This window comes from Camellia sinensis, chromosome 12 (assembly GCF_055761805.1).
Source record: "Camellia sinensis isolate YWXY chromosome 12, ASM5576180v1, whole genome shotgun sequence".
Classification (NCBI taxonomy): Eukaryota; Viridiplantae; Streptophyta; class Magnoliopsida; order Ericales; family Theaceae; genus Camellia; species Camellia sinensis.
Window position 1 is genome coordinate 130,116,025 of NC_138972.1, and position 26,655 is coordinate 130,142,679.

At 33.8% G+C, this 26,655-nt stretch overlaps 1 protein-coding gene across 3 annotated transcripts; it reads left to right on the forward strand.

The window, feature by feature from the left end:
* The first annotated feature begins 5,977 nt into the window (after positions 1-5,977).
* LOC114276940 (protein LATERAL ROOT PRIMORDIUM 1) lies at positions 5,978-9,306 on the forward strand. Of its 3 annotated transcripts, none has more exons than XM_028218774.2 (3): positions 5,978-6,242; positions 6,822-7,570; positions 8,734-9,306. In XM_028218774.2, exons 2-3 carry the CDS (start codon positions 6,988-6,990, stop codon positions 9,066-9,068), a joined length of 918 nt encoding a protein of 305 aa, XP_028074575.2. In that variant the 5' UTR covers positions 5,978-6,242; positions 6,822-6,987; the 3' UTR covers positions 9,069-9,306. The 3 variants fall into 3 exon arrangements, with proteins under 3 accessions (XP_028074575.2, XP_082755993.1, XP_082755992.1); XM_082899867.1 differs by having other exon boundaries at positions 5,992-6,124; XM_082899866.1 differs by having other exon boundaries at positions 6,025-6,176.
* Positions 9,307-26,655: the final 17,349 nt, after the last annotated feature.

A 26,655-nucleotide genomic window follows, 5' to 3' on the forward strand; every position in this document is an offset into this window, starting at 1 on the left:
TTTTATTTAAAACCCCTAATCAATGTTATTAATTGGATTAATTAACATAAAATATAAAATGAAGTATCAAAATCAAACTAATTAAAATTATAAATACCAACATAACATACAGAAATAAAGAAATTTTTTTGAGATATTTAATTTATCATTCTTAAAAATTACTCTTAATAATATGTTTGACTGACGAGTATCAAATTTTAATTTGTTAAATATTTTATTATGTAAAATTTAATTTTAATATCATATCATTAAGAATCATTTAATAGTAAAAAATCAGAGAAGGTAGCATTGTTACGGCCGATGTACGTGAGTGATTGGTCACTGGGATTACTGTCCCCCCGTTTCTTAGGCCTGGTTTGGCATCTACTATATAATCTATCTTTTTATCCTTTTATCTTTTTTCCATCACATCACCTCTCTACTTTTCTGCACATCTTTTCGTAAAAAGACAAAAAATACACTTTTTTAGGACATCCCAAACCAACCCTTAGTTTCACTGCATTTGGTGTTCCTATTTTCTTGGTTTGTATTTTTTTTAAAAAAATATTTGATAATTTAAATTTGTGTGATTTGAATAGCTTGAATGTAACAAATGATGTCGTTTTAAGACATTTAAGTCATAAAAATTTATACTATCAAGCGTTGTTGCTTTTTAAATATTCTTTTTCTTGGGATTCCCTCGGCTAAAAAAATTGTAACCAATTAATTTTTCTTTTAAAAAAATGACTCACTCAACTTTTCCATTAAGGACAAACAATAATTATATTCACATTTAGTAAACACATCAATTTTTTAATAATAATTTTTGAAAAATGTTGGAAACAATCCAATCCAGTATTTAAAAAATATAAAAAGTATATTAAAGTTATAAATATATTGACATTTTATGTTCCTCATATGAAAAATAAAAATATTTATTAAAAAGGCAATTGACAAGCTGATCCTTAAAAGTCAATAATTTAATTTTGATGCCCAAGGGCACCAATGATGCCTTTTTAGGTTGGTAATTAGGTTGTTAGGTAGAGATGCCCATCACACTAGGATGGCTATGAAATTAATTTAGCTTTGTTAAATTAGCCTCTTACATTGTTAGCTACAACCTTAAGGTTAGGGGTGGATTAATGTCATAACAGTAATTGTTGTGTCTTAATTTGAGATATATTATGGGTCTATTTTTATAATCTGAACCGTTCATTTTGTATGATTTGTTCAGTTCTTCCTGCCTACCAAAAATTATATTAATCTGATATCAATAACTATATGATCGAATTGCATATTTTTTATGCTATTTCTCAAAAGAAAAACTTATTGTTTATTTTTTTTGTTATCGATCATATAGTTATTGATATCCGATTAATATGATTTGTGGAAGACATGAAGTAGCCAACAAACTCTACAAAATGAACGATTCGAATTATAAAAATAAACCCATAATATATCTTAAATTGAGACACAATAATTTCTGTTATGCTAACCCTTAAACCGTTAGGAGTTTAGAAAAATAAAAAATAATTAAAGACTTTTAGTTTGTGTACAAGTTTCAAGGTTTGGAAATTTTCAAGCGGAAAGTCAATGGCATGTTTAGAAAAATTTAGGTCCATTTCATTTAGTTTTAAAAGACAGGATTTAATGGAGTTGTGATTTAAGTGTCGAGTTATAAATTAAGTTATGAAAAGAAAAAAATGTGTTTGATTATGAGTTTTGAATTTTTTTTTGAGTTTTTAAATTTTAAATTTTGAATTTTAAAAACGTTATTAACACTCGTATGATTTTTAGGAGGCAATTGCTAACTGAGTTGTCAATATAAGGAGAAAATTATGAAAATGAGTTAAAATTTCAAGGCATTTTTTTTTACACATCCTAAAAGTATTATTATATATTTTCATAAATGTTTTCAAATAATTTAAATACACCTTTTACGTGTGAACAACCATTTGAGTGATCCTAAACAATTTCTATATATTATTTAAATTATACATTTGGCTTGCTATATATAGCTAAAATTTAATTTATTGATGTTATTGGCTTGTAAATTGATAATTTAGATATTGTTGTTGGTAACATCATTATTAATAATAAGGGTTGATTTTTTTTTTACAACATAAAATTCTAAAAATTATCACATATTACACACTTGTTTTAAGTGTATAAGGAAACCAAGTTAAGAAAGCAAAACTATGCTTAATTACCAAGCATTGCTTGTACAACATATCAATTTTAAAAAATTTAAAAAAAAATTATTTCAGTGATTTTTACTACTAAAGTTGTAAGGAGAATATATAACAAACTATCTGCAATTAATACAAGAAGTACAATTACATCAAATTAGAGATACAAATTGAGCAATTTGAGTGAAATAATATTTTTAATGATGAATTTTACAATCTCATCTATATAATTAAAATTATTTGATGTGATTAATCCTCCAATGAGATTTGTTTGCCCAAACTTATTGTAGTTAAAAAAAACGTTGAGATCTTATTTTTTTCTTGACTTTCATCATTCCCAGTATATTGAGATTGGTCAATTTTTTACTTTTTATTTTTTGTTTAATTTTTTCTCCTATCATTCCCTAGCATGCGTCTATGAAAATTGTGAGAATCAAGAAAAAAAAAAAAAAAAAAAAAGTCTCTACCATTTATGTTGTAGTTATTAGGGTGAAAAATGGTAATAATTTAGCCAAATGCAGGTTTAGGGTTGGCTAGAAGCTACTTGTCACCAAAATAAAAAAATAAAAAAATAAAAACAAAAATAGAAGCTAGCTATAGCTAGGACTGAAAACTGCTTCTATTTATTTTTAGGAATTTGTAAAACATCCAAGAAAAGTAGTTTTCTTCGGATCTAATGATGCTGACAACTCCTAGAAGCTGGAATTTATCATTCAATTTCAGTTGGGTTTTGACTTAGATATATTATACTTCAATTATTTTAGAAATTGAATATTTTAACTTTGAAGTGTTTAAAATTTAAGAAAAATTACAATTCAGTACAAATTTAGAATTTTTTTTTTATAAATTAACAGTAAATTTATAAATATTAATAATTATAATTATAATTTCCCCATGTATTTGTATTTTTTTTAAGAAGACCATTGAATTGTAACTCTCTAAAATTTACCGATCAAATCTTTAAGAATTGTTTGATGGTATTCAACAAAGTCAATTGTTTTATTTTTATTTTTTGAAAAAAATTAAAAAAATTAACTAAAATAGTCAATTTTTAAAAATAATAATGTTTGATAAGTTATAGAAGAGGTAGTGAGGAGTGGAGGGTAGATGAATGTGTCGTAGGAAATTGTTGGTGGCTAGAAGGAAGAATGAAAAATTATTTAGAAAATAATTGAAAATAATTTTTATTTATTTAAAAAATGAAATTATAAACAAATTTTTATTTAAAAAAAAATAATCATGGTATACCAAATAAGTTTACATTTTTTATTAAAAAAATAAAATCGTTGCCATACAAGGCAAGGCATCACTCAATCCAATTTTTATACGGCTGATTTTTTAATTTTTTTTTTATTTATAAAAGTGACTATTAATATCATTATACCATTAACTTTTATATAATTAAATCTCACTGATACAAAAACCAGTTCAAGAAAAAAACTACTGATAGTGTGGTATCATTAACCACCAATAAGCTTTTATATTGCGATTTAACCCCACTTTAATGAATAACTACATTACTATATATACATGATAAGGTGAATAATAAGAACGTATTAGATGGTGATACTGATTATACTCAGGTCTATTTTGTCGAGAAGTAAAATATTGTCATGTTTGGTTTGAGTTTCTAAACTATTTTTAATTTTTTTTTGAAAAAATATAAATTAGTCTGACAAAAATTAACATAAAAAATATATTTTTGAATTTTAAAAATCATTTATATTAAAAACAATAAATACTTTTGATTTTTTTTAAATTTTTTTATGAAACTAATTTTTAATTTTTTGGAAAAAGTTTCTAAAACAAGTTTTTGAAAATCGCGACATGTAAAAATATCAATTATTTTCTTTACTTTTCTATATATTTTTTTAAAAAATTAAAATAACTAATTCTTAACAGTCGAATAGCCACAAAAAGATAAATAGTTTAAAAATTCAATAAGATAAAATATCATATTCAAATCATAATTATTTTTTTCTCACAAATTTTAAAAAATTAAAAAATCTATTTCAAATAAAATTTTTTAATCCTAATTTAAAAAATTTAAAAATCTATCCACATCTCAAAATCCTCACTCAACTTTTTCTCAATGAGGTGGAGGAGCACTGAATAATAGCTGGAGACGTTGGCCAAACGAAAGAGAGGTGTCGTGTGACTTTAGGAGACCCCCTCCACATAAAGGCTTTGATTGAAAAGTTGGGTTATTTTAGTTAACAGTGACGATAGATACCCTCATAAAATATAACTTTCATAATTTTTAAAATAGTCTGAACTATTCATATTATTGTTAAAAACAATTTAAAAAAAAAAAATTTAAACACGTTAATGATTAATATATCAGTAAAGGTTGTCGGAGTCTTCCTTTGTGGGGTCTCAAACATTTTTCTTCAGTTAATTATTTGATATTTTAATTATTTTAGTCCGCTTAAGAAAATTGTGTTTGAAAGTTTTTTTTTAATATTATTTATAGTTAATTGAATGGTTGTGAGAGAAAAAATAACATGATTATTGATTGAATGTGATATTTTATCTTATTAATTATTTTAATCTATTTTGCATTTTAAAAATTTAGAAGGGGTTTGGCATGTGTTAAAATAGCACATGTTATTTTAGCATATTATTATATTTGAGTCACAATCATCTTATTTTGATCACATTGCCTCTTTATTACATCACTCCAAACACAACCTAACCTATATTTTATGTTTTTTTTATTATTATAGAAAATCAAAAAATATATTTATTTAAATCATTCTAAATGCCCCTTAGGCTTCCTTTGGGAAGAATGGGGTTGGGTGGGTTTAAGGTTATTTTAATCACAAAAAAATAAAATAGATTTTTTAATTCAATATAACAAAATATCACATCTAACTTATAATGATTATATTTTTTTCTCACAAAAAATAAAAAAATTATTTCTAAATAAGACTTTTTAATCTCAAATTAAAATAACTAAAAAATTAAAAAACCAAGTTACTTCCCACACCAACGCAAACGTATAGAGTCCTAACATTTTTCTCTATACTTTCTCTCCCTCTCTCTCAGTAGAGAAAAATATGGATTGAGGGATAAGGAAGAATTAGAAAATGTTTGAAATGAATTAGAACAGTGAATAAAATAACACACTTTATCACATTAATCTCCTTATTTTTTATATGTATTTTTATGAAAAATCAAATGACTAATCAAAATAATTTTTCAATGGGCCTTAAGCCTTATTTGGAGATTAAATATTTTAGTCAAAAAGTTATTATAAATTATTATATCACTTTATATATTTTTTTATACACATTTTTATAAAAAAAATTTAAAAATTATTAAAAACTCGTTTGGAAAGTATGGGTTTGGAATTTTTTGACTAAAGTAGTCATAAAAAATCAAAATTGACTTTTTAACTCAATAAGACAAAACATCACATTCAACCAATAATCATTACATTTTTTTTCTCACAAAAAGTTAAAAAAATTAAAAAATTCTTTTCAAATGAGACTTTTTAACCCCAGACTAAAATAATCAAAAAGTCAAAAAATCAAAAAGACAACCCAATTTCCAAACGAGGCACGCCAGACTTTTTGACTTGTTAGTTATTTTAATCATAAAAAGATAAAATAAGTTTTTTTATCCTAATAAGACAAAACATTATATCTAAATCATAATTATTTTATTTTTTCTCTCACAAAAGTAAAAAAATAAAAAAAAACTTATCCCAAATAATTTTTTTTAACCTAAACTAAAATAATCAAAAAAAAAAAAAAAACTAAAAAATCAATTCACATTCAAAACCAACCCTAAAATATTCTATTTCCAAAACGACACCTTTGTGTTAGATGAAAAAGAAGGAATAGGAAGAAATGATGTTGATCCGATGAGAGAGAAAGGTCGGCAACAATAACAACAAACAATCAGAACAAAACAAAACATAAAAAGAGAGAGAATCGAAGAAGAGAGAAAGGGTGGTTATTGCAATATTTTTTTTTGGTTTCTCTGCACTTTCCCTTTCTCAAAGTATAGTCCCTCTATCAAACCAACTTTTTTCTTGCATAACAAACACAAAACCCAACTCACACTAGGGTAAGTAAAGCAGTAGTAGTAGTAGTGGTACCCAGTTCTATTGAAGCAGAGCTATAACAGTCCTGCACTGCATCAACAACAGTAATTAGAGGGAGAAAGAGAAAGAGAAAGAGAAAGAGAAAGAGAAAGAGGAGAGAGATAGAGAGACAGACAGACTCATCCCTCAAGATCTATCTCCTCCTTCCCCTCTCTCTATCTCTCAAAATCTTTCTTCTACCTGAATTTCAAGATTTACAGTTTATTTATTTATTTATTTATTTTTGACTTCTAGATGAATTTTAAGATTTTCCAAGATTTACAGTTGCTTTTTTTGCAGAGTAATTAGATACTGAAATATCTCTCTCTCACTCTCTCGAAGAGCTTTCTTCTACTTGAATTTCAAGATTTACAGTATTTTACATACAGTATATCTAAATCTATATATATAGAATCTCTCTCTCTCTCTCAAAGTCTTTCTTGTGAATAATTTTTCAGAGACCCCACTTACATAACACCCACATAAATAAAGATTTTCAAGATTTACATTTTTATTTATTTATATATATACACTGAATTTTACTTGTCTCTATATATATGTAGACATCTAAAGATTGGAATTGTGGCTACTACAAGGAGACTCCCTTCAGATTCCGGCGCTTTCTCAGACTGGTTGGCTTCATCTTCCTCCTCCAGCCGCGTCGGCGCCGAAGAATACCTCTCTCTTGGCTTCAATGCCACCATCCCCACCGCCGCCGCCGGCGGAGGAATGTGGTCCACCACCACCACTCGCCAAATCAATTACAGCCAGCTTCCCCCAGAAATGGGCATGGTGGGTCTCCGCGACCTCTTCGTCGTCGCCCCAGCTTCCTCTTTCCACCACCACCATGAACCCACCATTATTTCCGATCCCCACGGCGGCGCAGCCACCGCCCTCGGCGTCTTCCCTGTCCTAACAGCATCGCCGTGCATCGACCAACAGCCGCAGCATTCGAATTTTCTGCAAAGCGGCGGCGGAATTGGTGGTGGGTCGGTGGTGGCGACGTGTGAAGAGTGTGGAAACCAGTCGAAGAAAGATTGTAGTCATAAGAGGTGTAGGACTTGTTGTAAGAGTCGAGGTTTTGATTGTGCTACGCATGTTAAGAGCACTTGGATTCCGGCTGTGCGCCGCCGTGAGCGCTACCACCTTACGGCGGCGACGGGGGGGCCTTGTGGGTCGACATCATCTGCGGCTAAGAAAGCTAGACTGGTTGCTGCTTCACAAACCACCACCACCACCACCACTACTTCGCACACATCGGCTTCTAACAATACTCCTCCGAGAAGCTTTGATACTAGTTCTAGTCACAAAGGTTTGTGAGCTTTTCAATCTTTTCTATCTCTACATACATATAGCTATTTCATGTTTTGAACATGAACATTTCTGCTACACAAAAAATTTCACACAACTTAAGACAAAAAATAGTATTTATAACTTTAAATTCTTATTTGAATTGTCATAGTTATATTATAATGAGAAATTATTCAATAATATTTTGTCATAGTTATATTATAATGAGAAATTATTCAATAATATTTTCGGAGCATTACGAGTCCATACTCCAAGACAATTATCAATTATTTAGCTCCACCTTATTCTCTCATTCCCAATATCTTATTCCCAATATAAATCGTGGCGGTTACGCCATTCCATTATGAAGCACCACACATGTACTGAACACTCGATTATAACATCCGAGTGTATCAATGAGTTGCCATTGAAATAGTCAAATTTTAACATTGCTATTAGTATGGTTCGGTCTATTTAGTGCAATTCTGTATCAGCGAAAGAAAGGTCATAATTTGAAAGCCGAGACCGAAAATATCATTCTCTTAATTTTTATATAATTAAAATTTTTAAGTAAATTGTAAACAGATCCCTAAAATTTCACTAAATAATTTGACACGATACGCAAAATAAAATAACAATAAGAGTTATAAGCCATTAATATAAACTTCACCAAACAGTTCCAATATCAAATTTAGGATGACATTGCCAAATATTGGCTATACCACAACACAAAAGCCAAAATTTGGTAATTTTACTGTTATGCTTGTGTTGATTTTTTTTAATTTTTTATTTACAACTACCATCTCATTTTCCAAAGTCTCTAAAATACTTCAAGTCTATGAAATTTGGCACCAATAGTAATGTCCAAATTCATCTACTTCAATGACAGCTTCATTGGAGCAGCCAACTACTAGAGTTGCAGACCGTTAAATTTTAGCATCTAATAGTGGTTAGAAAGATCAAATCATAGTTGTGTTAAAAATAATATAAGAATCATAATAAAATTGTCAAATTTTAGCATTTTTTGAAATGTAGTATCGCTAAGATTTGTCAATGACATGCCAAATTTGATATTTACCGTTAGAAATGCTCTCTAACAATATACATGAACTTTTGCTTTCTTTTTTTTTTTTTATGTATATTTTGTATTTGATTCTGTGATCGGTTCTTAAAACATATGCGCAGGGGCAAGTTTTAAAGAGGGATTACCAGGGAAAGTCCGAGCCCCAGCTGTGTTCAAGTGTGTTAGAGTCACCGCCGTGGAGGACGGCGGCGGTGGTGACAATGAGTATGCATATCAAGGTGTAGTAAAGATTGGTGGACATGTCTTCAAAGGCTTCCTATATGATCATGGTGTTGAAGAAAGAAATGGCTTCCCCAACATGTCTCAGCTCAATTTGGGCAGCGGTAACAGTGGTGGTGGTGGTGGTGGAGGTCCAATTCTTAATGCTATGGACGCTTACAGTGGCTCTGGTGGCGGATTGCTTGGAGTTTCATGCTATGGTAACCAAATAAACTGATTATTGTTAGTACTTTTTCTTCTGGGTTTTAGACTATAATGACGACTTGGAAGGAATTTCAATATTAGTCTAATTTCTATTATTTGTCTACTAAATTATCAGTAGGGTTGCACTAAATTTTCTTTGTAACACTGCATGTTCATTAAATTATGTGTGTTAAATACACTATTGGTCCTCCCAAGTACTCGGTACCGTGTTATTTTGATTTTTGATATTTAAATTCTATTTATATGGACCACAATGCTTGTCTATTCAAATTTTATAACATAAGCAACTCTTTTCTTGCTGAATAAGATACTGAAAAATTGTAGGGATCCCAAATATTTTACCAATATTTGTACTAAATGTCCCGGACATGGATATGGGACTTACGTGGAACACTCATGTAAAACATTTGATACAAATATTAATAATACATTTGGGATACCTTACGTTACTCTAAGATACCCCACACTGTCTCCTGCATTTATTCTTGCATTTTGAATTTCTTTAAAGCTTACATGTGAAACAACTCATCTCCATATTAATTAGATCAGTTTGGCATATATATCCTTTTCTTGTGCTGCTGGCTTTATATGTGTTAAAAAATGTTTTATGTATTGAGATTTTTTTTTAAGAAATAGAAAATTTGACATTGCATGTCATGTAAGCAACGATATTTGATTGTATTGGCATCCCATAGGTTATGGATAATGTTCGGGTTGGACTTATAACACAACGCAGAATAAGGTGCCTTTTTGGTTGGGAGTCCAAATAAGTAACCTGTGAGGGTGATTGTTGATTGAAACATACCTGATAATAATGAAAAAAAGTTAGGGATCATGAAATTTTTTTCATGAAAATGATCATGAAAGATTTATGATTTTTAGATTACCTTGATTAGTGTGTGGTATTTTATTCTAAATGTAATTCAAGAGTCACAAAGCTTTCATGATTATTTTCATGAAAAGTTTTTCATGATACCTATCATTGCTGGATAATAATTGTAGATGAGCTAGGCCCATTCTCTAACATGGAATTAGAGCCAGATGGGGATGTTAGCTTCCTACATCGGTTGTAGACAATGTCCAGGGTGGATTTATATATATTGATTCCTTTCATTTCTGTTGCTGTAATCTTTGTAGATTTGAAATTAAGAAGAAAATATTTAAATGCATCTGATGTAGGATGCCAACATTTTCTTTCACTTTCTCATTTTATAGATATTTTTCATTTTTAATCTTGTTTTTGCTTCAATTTTTACTTAGCATATGCATGACTTACTCAAGGTTGAAACAACATTACTTCACTTTTGCAATAGTTCGATGTATATATAACCTTACAGTTTTCCTATGAGAAAGCAAACAAAGAATAAACAAGATTTAACAGAATTTGTTAAGACTCTGAAAATTAGGTCCATTCATATATATATATATATATGTATTGTGTTCTTGAACTTTTCTGAAAAATTCATGCATACATTCTTGTCAAAATGGTTCTATATTATTTTAATTGCCATGTAAAAAGCATGTTATATATTGTTCATGTCAATTTCTTTGTTGTTGTGTATATTAAAATGTTTTTGAGTAGGTATGGTTTGGTGGTTGATGTATATGCACCTAGTGGATAGATTGTAAACCTTGGTGTTACCATTGGTTCTTTTGCTAATTAAAAAAGGTTCATGGTATATATCTGTTTTGAGTTTGAATAAAATATAAACAAAAAAAAAGGAAATTTATAAAATAAAAAACAGTATTTTATCTGGCAAGAAATTAAACTACTTTTTAATTATTTTAATTTAAATCTTCAACTTTTAAAATGATATCAATTATAGTCATCAACCACTACTAGTGGATTATGAATAATTTAGATAATTTAATCACCTTTTATCACTCCAAAAAAAGTCAGTTTTAGCGATTAAAATATTGGTCGCCAATTGTCTATTTTTTGGTCGCCAATGACATTCTGCGATCAAAAATTTTGGTCGCTACGTTTGTCGCTAAAACCTTGTTAGGAGAGGTTTTGGAGGGTTTTGTCGATCAAAAAACCTTTGGTCGGCAAAAAGCAGGTCTTTAGTGACCAAAATTTTGGTCGCCAATAATCAATGAATCGCTGACCAACACCTTTAGTCGCCAAAAGGTTCAAATGTGGGAAAAAAAAAATTTCGTTGTAGAACAATTTGATATCCGCTCTTGCGGAGGCTTGAGCCACCAACGTCCTCCTCCCACACCATAAACCTCATGCACCACACTCTTCCCACTACGCCTCTATAGCACTACATAATTATACATGTGTCATATATTATTTATATAATACATACACCCATATTAATATAAAAAGATATGTATAAACATAATTATTTTATTACATAATTTATGTAAAATAAACTATTTAGAAGCAAAATATAAAAAAATTAACTTTTAGCGACAAAAATTATTTTTGTCGCTAAAAATGACCAATTTTGGCAACTAAACTTTTTGTTTTGTTGCCAATTGTAGACTGTTGACTACTAAAATTTTTTTAGACACCAAAAAGCTTTACTTTTGGCTACTAAATTTTTTTTAGTCGGTAAAACCTATATAATCAGCGACCAAACTTATTTTTAGTCGCCAATTGTAGACTTTTGGCTACTAAATTTTTTTAGTCCCCAAAAAACTTTACTTTGGGCCACAAAAAAATTTTTAGTCACTAAAACCCATATAATCAGCGACCAAACTTATTTTTAGTCACCAATTGTAGACTTTTGGCTACTAAAATTGTTTAGTCGCCAAAAAGTTTTACTTTTTGCTACTAATGCTGTTTTGGTCGCTGAAAGTACCAAATTTTTTTTAGTCGAGAAATTTGGTCGTCGAATGTGCTTTTTATTGCTAGTGTTAAACGACAACAATGGCTATGGATTAGGAAAAGGAGAAGAGAGGTGACAATCAGTGGGAAAATAGGAGTAGTAGTGGTACATGGGGAAAAGAGATGATGGAATTGGGATTCACCTCCTCCCTAGCAGTCTTATCGTCCAGCAGTTTCAACAGGATTGTGACAAGTTGTGGAGCAGCGATCCAAAGGATTCAAAGCTGCCACGTTGTGGAGGAACAAATGGATTTAGTAAAAGGCGTCGTTTGAGAAATACCACGTGGTTTAGTCATAACATATAGCAATAATGGTGTGTTTTGTATCTATTGCTTCTCTCAAACACTCTTAGACAAATCTCTCAAATCTATCCAAAAGGAAGTAAAGTTACCTCTCTCTCTTCTATTTTTTTTTGGGGGGTTAAGCTCTTTTCTTGTTCTTACTTAAGGTAGAGATGAAAGAGGTCCTTGGAAAAAAAGCTTTACAGTGAAGTGGCTCTTGGGCGTTAAAATTTTTTGACAAATGTTGAGTAGGAATGGGGTAAATCCACAGTCACCTTCTCCAGCAATGAACCCACCCAAAATTCCAACCAATTCCACCAAATTTTCAATCAATAGGCCCAATCCTTTAACCAAACCCTCCTTAATGAAACTAGGTTTCCACACCCACCACCATTTCCATCAAAACCCAAACCCACTTTCACTGCAACATCGGCATGAAAATTTCTTCTCCTTCTTAATTCACCAAACTTCCAAATCCTAATCATATTTCAAGACTCCAATTTCACATTTCTCAAATCCTTTGGCTGCATTCAAATCCTATTTCACATTTTTCATTCAAATTCTCCTCTAAAACTAACCTCTTAGAATGTTAGAGAAAATATATGATTTCCCACGAGTAAATCAATCAATGAGAATTAAAACTAATGCGAAAAAATTAAATCAACAGTGACACACGAATTTTACGTGGTTCTCTCAATGTGAGATACATCAACGGGATCGAAATCTGCTTCCACTATCAACCAAAGAGTTTCCAAACGATTACAAATGAGACACAAATAGTCTTACAAAACCACCCTTAGTGAATTTCAAATAATCACAAATAAACAAGAAGAAAGATCTCACCAAATAGATGAACAAAAGTCTTCGAAATAAAATTGTAGAAGATCCAAAATAATAACCCAAATCAATCTCCACTAAAACAACCAAATATGCACCAACTTGATTCCACACAAAAACAGTGCACCAACTTGATTATACACAAAAATAGCACCCTTCAATATGCACCCAAGAATCAATGTTGGTTGCCGCTCCACTCAACTTCGGGAAAAACAAAGACAATCTTTATATATATTGTTGAATTTTGGTTTTTTTTTTTTAAATATCATAACCCTACGTGCTACTAAACTGATTATAAAATATCTATTGGACTTTCAAAAGTCAGATATAATATATAAAATATATTATAATCAAACCAAACCAAACCAAATTAAAATTCTTTTAATAAACCAACTGGGTCTCATACTCTACTAAGGAGGTATACTCAATAATTCTCCCCCTACCGACTTAGGTGGAGACATCAACCATACCCACTAAAGTTCGCCATTTCACATGTTTGTCCTTCGACATAGTCTTAGTTAAAATATTCGAAAATATTATCATCTGTGTGAACCTTTTCGAGTTGCAACAATTCGAATCTAACATTTCATGAATCTAATGGTATCTCACATCAATGTGTTTTGATCTCGAATGAAAAGTATAATTTTTACTCAAATGAATAGCACTTTGACTATCACAATAAAGCACATACATTTTTTGCTTCAAACTCAACTCTTGCAAAAATTTCTTTAACCATAATTCTTCTTTGTAAGCTTCCGTAATGGCAATAAATTCAACTTCAATAGTTAAGAAAGCAACACATTTTTGTAATTTTGATTGTCATGCCATAGCTCCCCCTGCAAATGTCATCACATACCCTGAAGTAGATTTCCTAGAATCAACATCACTGGCCATGTCAGAATTTGTGAACCCATCAGGCATCGGTTTACCATCCCTAAAACACAAACACACCTTCAAAGTCTCTTGAAAATACCTTAGAATATATTTTACCGCTACCTAATGTTCTTTTTCCGGATTAGAGAGAAAACGACTCACCACACCAATGGAGTGAGCAATATTCGGCCTTATACAAACCATGGTGTACATCAAAGAACCAACCGCTGAAGCATAAGGAATTTTCTGCATCTCTTTCTTGTCTTTCTCACTTGTAGGACATTGATTTGAACTAAATTTGAAGCGACCAGCAAGAGGACAACCAACCGACTTTGCTTTATCCATGTTGAACCTCTCAAGCACTTTCTCAATGTAACTTTTTTGAGACAAACAAATCAGCTCCTTTTTGCGATCACAAACAATTTTCATACCAAGTATTAGCTTTGCTGATCTCAAATATTTCATAGCAAAAAACTTGCTCAACTCCAGTTTTAACCTATTAATCATAGTATAATCTTCACCCATAATTAACATGTCATTAATATAAAGTAAAAGAATAATAAATTTACTATTCGAATTTTTTTTCACAAACACACAATGGTCCGAAGTGGTTTTAGAAAAATTATTATTCATCATGAAAAAATCAAATTTTTTGTACCATTGCCGCGGGGCTTGCTTGAGGCCATACAAACTTTTTCTTAATTTGCAAACAAATATATTTCATTTTCTCCACAAAACCTTCTGGTTGCTCCATGTAAATTTCTTTTTCAAGGTCACCATGAAGAAATACGGTCTTCATATCAAGTTGCTTAACTTCAATGTTCATACTTGCAGCCATGCCAAGTACAACCCGAATAGAAGACATCTTCACAATCGGCGAGAAAATCTCATCAAAGTCAATACCTTTCTTTTACTCAAAGCCTTTCACAATAAGACGTGTTTTGTACCTCAGATTCGTGCCATCATTCTTCAATTTGAAAACCCATTTATTTTTCCAAATTTTACTCCCCTTAGGCAACTTCACTAAATCATAAGTGTGATTTTCAAGTAAGGAATTCATCTCGTCTTCCATGGCTTTTTTCCAATCATCTTTTTTTGCTTGCTCAATTGCTTCTTGGTAGCGCTCGGGCTCCCCTTAATCAAAAATCAACACAAATTCATTGCGAGGATATTTTCTCGAGGGTTGTCGGTCCCTTGTAGATTTTCTCAATTCAAGTTGCGATGGCGGTTCTTGTGTTGGATGCTCTTCCTCGATTTCTGGCTCAAGTTTATTTGGAGTAGCATCATCATCTACATCTTCAAAAGGTGGCTGCACATCTCCCCTATTTTCATCATCAACTGAAGATGAAGGAGATAGATTCATGTCAATGAGATCACTAGTTTTTGGCTCCGGTTGATCACTTTTGCCAAAGTTTTCAATTGTTTGGTCTTCAAGAAATACAACATCATGGCTTTGAATAATTTTATTGTTGACCGAATCTCACAATCTATAATCAAATTTATCATGCCCATAACCAAGAAAAATGTATTGTCTTGATTTACTATCAAGCTTGGACCTTTCATCATTTGAAACGTGAACAAAGGCTCGGCAATCAAACACTCTCAAGTGCTTATAAGACACATCTTTACTGGTCCACACTCTTTTGGAAACATCACCATTCAAAGGATAGAAATGAGACAAATTGATCACGTCAACTGCTGTCCTCATTGCCTCACCCCAAAAGAATCTTGGGAATTTAGAATGTGAAAGCAAAAACCTTATTCTTTCCACAATGATGCGGTTCATTCTCTTGGCAATGCCATTTTGTTAAGGAGTCTTCTTAACTGTCTTTTGGTGCCGAATACCTTGGCTGCGATAATACTCATCAAATGACCTAATGTCACGACCCAAACCCGCCCCTATGGGTTTAGCACCATAACCGGCCAATAATCCGAGATTACCGAAGGCCTGCTTAACATTAATACAGTAAAACAGAGTACAGGGACATGGCGGAAGCCAAAACAGTAAATAAACAATATCTAATGAGCTGTGACAGTCTGTATGCAAAAGACTTTTTCATACATAGATGCAGCCAGTGACAAAACAGTATGTACATATATACAATCATTCAGTTCAGGGACATAATCCCTATTAAACAGTACAGTAACAGTCTACAGTTTACAAAACAGAACAGAAGGGGGAAAACTAAAACACCCCGTAGCCTTAGCTTGACAGGCTCGGAACCTCGCAGTGAGGCACGTAGGTTGGCTTGACAAAACTGGAGTTTACCCCGACGCTTCTAACTGCGGTCTGGTGCCTGAACACCTACATATATATATGAGCAGTGAGCTAAAGCCCAGTGAATAACGTAATGCGTAAAGAGGTTAAGAATAAATGTCCTTACAGTAATGAAAACAGTTCGTTAATTCAGTATATCAGTCATTCAGTCATATGTGGTACATCTATTAGCGTAACAGTACAGTAAACAGTAGGTCTTAAAAGATCGAACAGTAAATGATGGCCATCAATCAGTAAACAGTAGTGGTTCCAACAAGAGAACCGACAGAGATCTCTGTAACAGTAACAGTAAACAGTAGTTGCTAAGGATGCCACAATACAGTTCGAATATAGGACATACATTCATTCAATTAACAGTATCAGTTCAGAAAGCAGTACAGTTCAATTGTTCAGAAGATAATCATTTTGAACATATCTTTACACAGTTGTTACTTACAGAGTTCTGGGCTACAGTAACGCTAGAGCGCGTCCCCAGTCGCCAACCCTACACAGTTTACAGATTGAACACACACTAAGCTATACAGTTGGGAAAGATAATAACTTAATCCCTAATTTGCCTCGGTGTGTTCTACATCTATATCCTCATCAAAATGTCTTAAACTAGGCCTAAGAATGCCTAGGATAGAATGATGATGCAAAGATGCACTTAGAAAATATTTTCAGAATTTTAAGAAAACAGAGGTCCCGCTCGAGCCTATGTTTCCCCGCTCGAGCGTGAATGCAGACAAAGGTATCCGCTCGAGCGTAGACTTACCCGCTTGAGCGTACTGCAAAACAGTCAAAAGTGCTGGATGGGTAAAAATCACGCTCGATGGAGCGCTCGATAGCCGCTCGAGCGTAAAACACAAGGTCCCGCTCGAGCGCTAATTACCCCCTTGAGCGGACTTCAAAACAGTGCAAAGTACTGGGAGCACGAATTTCACGCTCGAGCGTCAGTCACCCCGCTCGAGCGTGAGTTCAAAATCTGGAATTTCCAGATTTGAACTTCAAGCTCAAAACCAAGTTCAAATGTACAAATTTCGATCCTCTTGGGCCAATTTTCCAGAAAACATTTCAAAACTCATAATTTAACATGATTCCAAAGCTCAGTTGTAAAATCAAAGCCCAAGGGTGTTCAATTCAAACCCAATTTCAAGCCAATTTTTCATGAATAAGATGAACATGTAACATGCATGAACTTAAATCATTTCAAAGCTTTAAATACAAGCTCAAATGAGGCAATTGTTTCCAAAACAAGATGAAATCATGGCCTACACTGAAAACATGGGCATGCATGTAACAATTTTCCATGAAATCAACTCAAAATACAACAATGTAAACGTGCATGCATGAAATGAGCTTCAATTCAACAAATTAAGCTAATTCTAGACTCAATCCACTAATTTTGACATGAACAATGCAAGAATCCACTTAAACACAACAATGAGAGGTTGAATTCCTTACCTAGAGCTTCAATCACAAGTGTAGAAGTCCAATTAGGCAATTCTCCTATGATATCTTCAAGTTTTTCAAGCCAATTCTCTAGAACAATTCAACTCTCTCACTTCCTCTCTCTCTAGTTCAGTGGTGTGCTCAAAATGTGGCTGATGAAATGTTTTGTAATGCAAGGCTAAGGCTTAAACAAAGTTTGGTGTAGTGGTCCACTAGGGGTTAGTTTGGTAAATAATGCAACTCTTGTAATTTAGCACTATTTAATTTAATTTAATCATACCAAATCAGTTTTCAGATAAATATACCATAAAATCCTATAAATTCTAACGAACACAGAACATTAATCAATTTCAGATATAGCCGTTGATAAGGCCTCCAATTTGTAGTTTAAACATAAAAACACAAACAGATCAATTAACAATCAACAGATATAAAATACATTTAAACAGATAGAGTCAATCAATCAGTTTCAGATTTCAGTCAATCAGTTCAGTATTTCAATTACTTCAGTTATCAATCATAATCAGTCTCAGTTTAGCAGTAATCGGTAGTTTATCGGTAAACAGTGACGAGGGTTGTTACAGTCTTCCCTCCTTAAAAAGAGTTTAGTTCTCTAAACTCGAGTTACCTTCGTTTTGGAAGAAAACAGGATTCAGTGGAAACAATTCAAGATATCTTTTAGCCATGTCATCTTCCCTTTCCCAAGTGGCATATATGCCACCATGGTTTTGCCAGTCAACTTTCACTAACGGGATTTCTTTGTTCCTCAACTTTTTGATCCGTCTGTTTACAATCTGAACAGGCCGTTCCTCGTAAGTGTAGTCATCATTCAGCACTACACGAGTGGGCTCTATCACATGGAAAGGATCCCGGAGGTAGTCCCTCAACATAGAAATGTGGAAGACGTTATGCATATGCTCCATTTCAGGAGGAAGCGCAACTTGATACGCCACTGGATTGATTTTCTCAATAATCTCATATGGTCCGACGTATCTCGGCGCTAACTTGCCTTTGACTCCAAAACGAGTCTGGCCTTTCATCGGTGTCACTTTCACAAACACGTGATCACCCACTTCATATTCTCTATCCCGTCTTCTGACATCCGCATAACTTTTTTGTCTGCTCTGTGCGGTTTTCAGTCTCTGTTGTATCAGTTTCACTTTCTCAATCGTTTCATATACAATCTCAAGCCTAAGCAAAGGCCCATCTCCAACTTCTGCCCAGCAAATCGGAGATCTACATTTTTTGCCATACAATGCCTCGAAAGGCGCCATACTAATACTTGAATGATAACTGTTGTTGTAGGCGAATTCAGCCAATGGCAAATGGCTTTCCCAGTTTCCTTGAAAATCAAGGACACACATTCTCAGTAAATCCTCGAGAGTCTGGATGGTCCTTTCTGATTGGCCATCTGTCTGAGGATGGTAGGCACTACTCAGTCTCAATTTAGTACCCAATGCAGTCTGTAAGCTTTGCCAAAATCTCGATGTAAACTTCGAATCCTTGTCAGAAACAATGGACACAGACACTCTATGCAGTCTAACAATTTCATCAATATAGAGTATAGCCAATTTGTCCGCATTATAAATTGTCTTAACAGGTAAGAAGTAAGCAGATTTAGTCAGTTTATCAACAATAACCCAAATTGAGTCCATACCTTTACTGGAGCGAGGCAATCCAACGATGAAATCCATAGTAATATGTTCCTATTTCCACTCCGGTATCGGTAAGGGCTGCAATAAGCCTGTGGGTCGTTGATGTTCGGCTTTGACTTGTTGGCAATGAAGACATTTTGATACAAAATCAGCAATTTCTTTCTTCATTCCCGGCCACCAGAAATTCAGTTTCAGGTCTTGGTACATTTTCGTATTTCTCGGATGGATAGACAGTTTTGAATTGTGGCCTTCTTGCAGAACTCTCCTTTTCAGTTCAGTATCATTCGGTACACACAGTCTTTCTTGAAATTTCAGTACATTATTTTCAAATTTGAAACCTGGTCTTGGTTCAGTTTCTTTTTCTTCGATAATCTTGTTCAAGAAGTCATTCGATTGTTGTTTCTCTTAAATTTCTTCAATCAGTGCCGGTTGAGTAGAAATAGCAGCTATTGTTCCACCTTGTTCTCGTATAACAATTTCAATTTCAGATTTTTCAAGGTCACAAAGTAATTCTTTCTGCCCGGTAAGCAAACAGGCTAAGTTTCCAATTGATTTCCGGCTCAGTGCATCGGCAACAGTATTAGCTTTTCCCGGATGGTTCAAAATATGTAGGTCATAGTCTTTAATCAGTTCTAGCCATCTCTGCTGTCTCATATTCAGTTCTTTCTATGTGAAGAAGTACTTTAGACTCTTGTGGTCGGTGTACACTTCACATGTCACCCCTTACAGATAGTGGCGCTAGATTTTCAGTGCAAATACTACTGCAGCAAGTTCCAGATCATGGGTCGGGTAGTTATTTTCATGCGGTCTCAATTGTCGGGAAGCATAGGCAATAACTCTCCCATTCTGCATTAAAACACACCCCAAACGCTTATGAGAAGCATCACTAAATACAGTATAACCATCCGTACCTGAAGGTAGGGTGAGAACCGGTGCAGTCACAAGTCGAGTTTTCAACTCTTGGAAAGCTGATTCTTTTTGGTTAGTCCAGTCAAATGATATCCCCTTCTGTGAGTCAATGGTAAGGCAATTTTGGAGAAATCTTTGACAAATCTTCTGTAATACCCAGCCAAACCCAAAAAGCTTCGGACTTCTGTTACATTTGTTGGTCTAGGACAGTTTACTACAGCTTTAATTTTCTGTGGATCAACGAAAATTCCATCTTTGCTAACAACATGCCCCAAAAACATAACATGATCAAGCCAAAATTCACATTTAGACAGTTTAGCATAAAGTTTCTGTTCTCTTAGGGTCTGTAGGGCAAGTCTCAGATGATGTTCATGTTCTTCTATACTTTTGGAGTAAATCAGTATGTCATCAATGAATGCAACAATAAAGTCATCAAGGTATGGTTTAAAGATTCTGTTCATGAGGTTCATAAATACAGCAGGTGCATTGGTAACTCCGAAAGGCATAACTAAAAATTCGTAATGTCCATACCTCGTTCGAAAAGCAGTTTTGTCAATGTCTTCTGGTTTAACTTTCAACTGATGGTATCCGGATCTAATATCAATCTTAGAGAAAACTTGAGCACCCTGTAACTGATCAAATAAGTCATCAATACGTGGTAATGGGTATCTATTTTTCACAGTTACCTTATTCAGTTCACAGTAGTCAATACACAGTCTCAGCGAGCCGTCTTTCTTCTTTACAAACAAGACAGGTGCGCCCCATGGTGAAGTACTAGGCCTGATGAACTTTTTTTCTAACAGTTCTTGCAATTGCACTTTCAATTCTTTCAGTTCAGTTGGAGCCATTCGGTAAGGAGCTTTAGATACTGGTTGGGTACCCGAAATTACATCAACGGTGAATTCAATCTCTCTGTCAATCAAATCTCCTGACAGATTTTCTGGAAAAACATCTGGGAATTCTCTGACTATAGGAATACTGTTCACATTAGCACTATCATCAGTAGATACAGTCAATACAGAACACAGACATCCCTTACACCCCTTTCTAATCAATTTAACAGCTTTCACAGATGAAATCAAATACGAATGAGGTACTACTCCAACCCCATTAAACACAAATTCGGGTAAACCTGGTGGACGGAAAACTACTTGTTTCGTTACACAGTCTATGGTAGTATGGTATTTCGTTAACCAGTCCATTCCCAATATTACATCAAAATGGTCAATGTTCAGGGGCAGTAAGTCAATAAACAAATGTGCATCTCCAACAATAATTTCACAAGCAGGGTACATATATGCACAGGTCATAGATCCCCCAACAGGTGAAGATATAGCTAACAGATAATTCATGGGTTCTAATGGTCTACTCAATTTTCGCGAAAAAACATGTGATACATACGAGCGTGTAGACCCCGAATCAATCAGAACATACGCATTTTGAGTACAAATAGAGAGGATACCTGACACAACGGTCTCGGTATTCTGTACATCACCCGGTACTAGGGCGAACACTCGGCCCTGCCTCATGGGCTCTTTTTCAGTAGCTTTGGGGTTCGGTTTTGGTGCAACAGTTGATGCTGCCACGCTTGGTGCAACTTTACTATTGGCTTGTGGAGCAGAGGGGCAGTCTTCAACCATGTGGCCCACCTTGCCACACCTGTAACAGGCTCCAGATATTTTATAACAGACCCCTTTGTGCTTCTTGCCACACTCAAAACAGGGTGGTATGAAACCACTCCCTTGGCTGGGGCTAGTGGTTGACCCCGTATTCTGTTTCTTGTTCAATGGGTTATGCTTGCCTTTCTTGAATTTAAAACCCTGCCTTTTACCACGCCATTCAGATGCTGGTGTTTCAGTTTTTTAGTGCCTCGATGTTTGATTCAGCCATCAAAACTCGGTCAAGAACATTTACATAGTTCGGTAACTTCAAAACATTAATTCTGTCCAGTATTGCAACATTAAGGCTGCCTTCAAACTTTCTGGCCTTCTTGTAATCAGTGTCCACCATGTGTGGTGCATATCTAGCAAGCTCAGTGAACTTTGTTTCATATTCAGCAACGGACATTGTGCCCTGTTTCAGCTGTTCAAATTCAGTTACTTTTCTGTCCCTGACACACTGAGGGAAGTACTTTTCAAAGAAAGCTTCTTTGAATTGAGCCCAAGTCATAATAGTGTTGTCATCACGGATAAGCATCCACCACCTTCTAGTCTCTTCTTGTAAGGTGAAGGTAGCTAACAATACTTTATGTGTTTCAAAGCACGGAAACACCTCAAATAACTTTTCAGTCTCAAGAACCCATGCTTCAGCTTTTAACGGCTCCAGGCCTCCCTAAAAGGACGATGGTTTCATTTTACTGAACTTTTGGGTGAGAGCAATTATGTCCCTATCGTTAACATTCACATTCTGTTCCGGTTGTACCAGAGGAGGAGATGGGGGCTGTTGATTCTGTTGTTGATCTAGTCTTTCAGTTATTAGTTCCATCATTCTCTCCAGTCTTGCCATTCTTGCCTCAGAGGATGAGGATTTAGATTCATTTGTAGTGTTTGCATTATCCATTTCACTATAAGCAGTTATAGCAATTATAAACATAAGCGGTTGCATACTTAAACAGTTTATCACATTAGCACATATTCAGTCATGTCATAGCAACACACACTTTTCATGCTCATGTAATGCCCTATTACTTTTCTAGGACACCCTATAACTCATTTGGACACGTGTGTGCGGTATAACTCATGGTAAGTATCGCTCTGATACCACTCTGTCACGACCCAAACCCGTCCCTATGGGTTTAGCATCGTAACCGGCCAGTAATCCGAGATTATCGAAGGTCTGCTTAACAGTAATACAGTAAAACAGAGTACAGGGGCATGGCGGAAGCCAAAACAGTAAATAAACAATGTCCAATGAGCTGTGACAGTCTGTATGCAAAAGACTTTTTCATACACAGATGCAGTCAGTGACAAAACAGTATGTACATATATACAATCATTCAGTTTAGGGACCTAATCCCTATTAAACAGTACAGTAACAGTCTACAGTTTACGAAACAGAACAGAAGGGGGAAAACTAAAACACCCCGTAGCCTTAGCTTGACAGGCTTGGAACCTCGCAGTGAGGCACATAGGTTGGCTTGACAAAACTGGAGTTTACCCTGACGCTTCTAGCTGCGATCTGGTGCTTGAACACCTACATATATATATGAGCAGTGAGCTAAAGCCCAGTGAATAACATAATGCGTTAAGAATGAAAGTCCTTACAGTAATGAAAACAGTTCGTTAATTCAGTATATCAGTCATTCAGTCATATGTGGTACATCCATTAGCATAACAGTACAGTAAACAGTAGGTCTTAAAAGATCGAACAGTAAATGATGGCCACCAATCAGTAAACAGTTGTGGTTCCAACAAGGGAACCGACAGAGATCTCTGTAACAGTAACAGTAAACAGTAGTTACTAAGGATGCCACAATACAATTCAGAATATAGGACATACATTCATTCAATTAACAGTATCAGTTTAGAAAGCAGTATAGTTCAATTGTTCAGAAGATAATCATTTTGAACATATCTTTACACAGTTGTTACTCACAGAGTTTTGGGCTACAGTAAAGTTAGAGCACGTCCCCAGTCGCCAACCCTACACAGTTTACAGATTGAACACACACTAAGCTATACAGTTGGGAAAGATAATAACTTAATCCCTAATTTGCCTAGGTGTGTTCTACATCTATATCCTCATCAAAATGTCTTAAACTAGGCCTAAGAATGCCTAGGATGGGATGAGGATGCAAAGATGCACTTAGAAAATATTTTCAGAATTTTCAGAAAACAGAGGTCCCGTTCGAACGTATGTTTCCCCGCTCAAGCGTGAATGCAGACAAAGGTATCCACTTGAGCGTAGACTTACCCGCTCGAGCGTACTGCAAAACAGTCAAAAGTGCTGGATGGATGAAAATCACGCTCGATTGGGCGCTCGATAGCCGCTCGAGCGTAAAACACAAGGTCCCGCTCGATCGCTAATTACCCCGCTTGAGCGGACTTCAAAACAATGCAAAGTACTAGGAGCACGAATTTCACGCTCGAGCGCCAGTCACCCCGCTTGAGCGTGAGTTCAAAATCTGGAATTTCCATATTTGAACTTCAAGCTCAAAACCAAGTTCAAATGTACAAATTTCGATCATCTTGGGCCAATTTTTCAGAAAACAATCCAAAACTCATAATTTAACATGATTCCAAAGCTCAATTGTAAAATCAAAGCCCAAGGGTGTTCAATTCAAACCCAATTTCAAACCAATTTTTCATGAATAAGATGAACATGCAACATGCATGAACTTAAATCATTTCAAAGCTTTAAATACAAACTCAAATGAGCCAATTGTTTCCAAAACAAGATGAAATCATGGCCTACACTCAAAACATGGGCATGCATGTAACAATTTTCCATGAAATCAACTCAAAATACAACAATGTAAACGTGCATGCATGAAATGAGCTTCAATTCAGCAAATTAAGCTATTTCTAGACTCAATCCACTAATTTTGACATGAACAATGCAAGAATCCATTTAAACACAACAATGAGAGATTGAATTCCTTACCTAGAGCTTCAATTACAAGTGTAGAAGTCCAATTAGGCAATTCTCCTATGATCTCTTCAAGTCTTTCAAGCCAATTCTCTAGAACAATTCAACTCTCTCACTTCCTCTCTCTCTAGTTCGGTGGTGTGCTCAAAATGTGGCTGATGAAATGTTTTGTAATGCAAGGCTAAGGCTTAAACAAAGTTTGGTATAGTGGTCCACTAGGGGTTAGTTTGGTAAATAATGCAACTCTTGTAATTTAGTACTATTTAATTTAATTTAATCATACCAAATCAGTTTTCAGATAAATATACCATCAAATCCTATAAATTCTAACGAACACAGAACATTAATCAATTTTAGATATGGCCACCGATAAGGCCTCTAATTTGTAGTTTAAACATAAAAACACGAACAGATCAATTAACAATCAACAGATAGAAAATGCATTTAAACAGATACAGTCAATCAATCAGTTTCAGATTTCAGTTAATCAGTTCAATATTTCAATTACTTCAGTTATCAATCATAATCAGTCTCAGTTTAGCAGTAATTGGTAGTTTATCGGTAAACAATGACGAGGGTTGTTACACCTAATGTATTCACCACTATTGTTTGATCAGATGCATTTCAATTTCTGTCTTGTTTCTCTTTCAACCATCATCTTTTATACCCTCGAGTTTGCTACTATCACCCTCAATGGGTCCATACAAATCTTTACAAAATAATAGGTCCTCTATTTTAGTTTTCCAAGTTACCCAATTGCTTTCATTGAAGCTAGACATACGACCCACATTCTCCTCCACTGAGTTACACAAATAAATAAATCCAAATAAACCGTAAGCTCTGATACCAGTTGTTAGGGAAAATATATGATTTCCCACAAGTAAATCAATCAATGGGAATAAAAACTAATGCGAAAAAATTAAATCAACAGCGACACAAGAATTTTACGTGGTTCCCTCAATGTGAAGTACGCCTACGGAATCGAAATCCGATTCCACTATCAACCAAAGAGTTTCCAAACGATTACAAATGAGATACGAATGGTCTCACAAAACCACTCTTAAGTGAATTCCAAATAATCATAAATAAATAAGAGGAAAGACTCACCAAGTAGATGAACAAAAGCCTTTGAAATTGTGACGACCCCACCACGTATAATGAATAACACTTGATTAATTAAGGAGATTTGAATTCTAATTGCCCATTGTTCTAATTTGATTTGGGGTCATAAGAATTATTTAGTTTGATTTGTATATGATTCTATTGAGGATTTATTTTGAAATTAGAAATTGAAAGCCAACATGGCTCAAGAGAGTGTAATTGACGAGTTGAATTAGTTTAATTTCGAGTATCGAATCGTATGAGAGCTTAATTAAATATTTGATTCAAATCTATAAAATTGATATTTTATTAATTGGGTCTGAATTGGAGTTGATTAAGTCATGAGGATTGAGAATTGTGATTATTATAAATTAAATTTAATTATAAGGTGTTCAATTTGAATATGTAATTTATTGATGGAAATTTGAGTCTGATCAAAAATTGAAGACCTAAATGATTTGGGAAATTAAAATTGATAATGATAATAAATTTAATTTAACATTTGGAGCCTTCGAGAGATTGATTAAAAATTTGATTCAGAATGATAAATTTAAATATAATTAATTGGGCCTTATGAAAGTCAAATTAGACTAATTAAATCATTTAAGAATTGTAATTAGTTATGATTAATTAAGTTATATGCTAATTATGATTAATCAAAATTAAGTGATGTTTAATTAAACTAATATGTAATTAATGTGCTTAACTAATCCTAATATGTCACCACATGGATTATTTTCAGGTGGACAAGTGTCCCATTATTTTTAATAAAATAACAAATGAAATCAAAGAAGGTGAGCCATGTATTTGAG

Coding starts and splice junctions, on each gene's coding strand:
- LOC114276940 (XM_028218774.2), top strand. CDS start 6,988: ATGTGGTCCACCACCACCACTCGCCAAATCAATTACAGCCAGCTTCCC. Junction 7,571..8,733: donor TACTAGTTCTAGTCACAAAG/GTTTGTGAGCTT, acceptor ACATATGCGCAG/GGGCAAGTTTTAAAGAGGGA.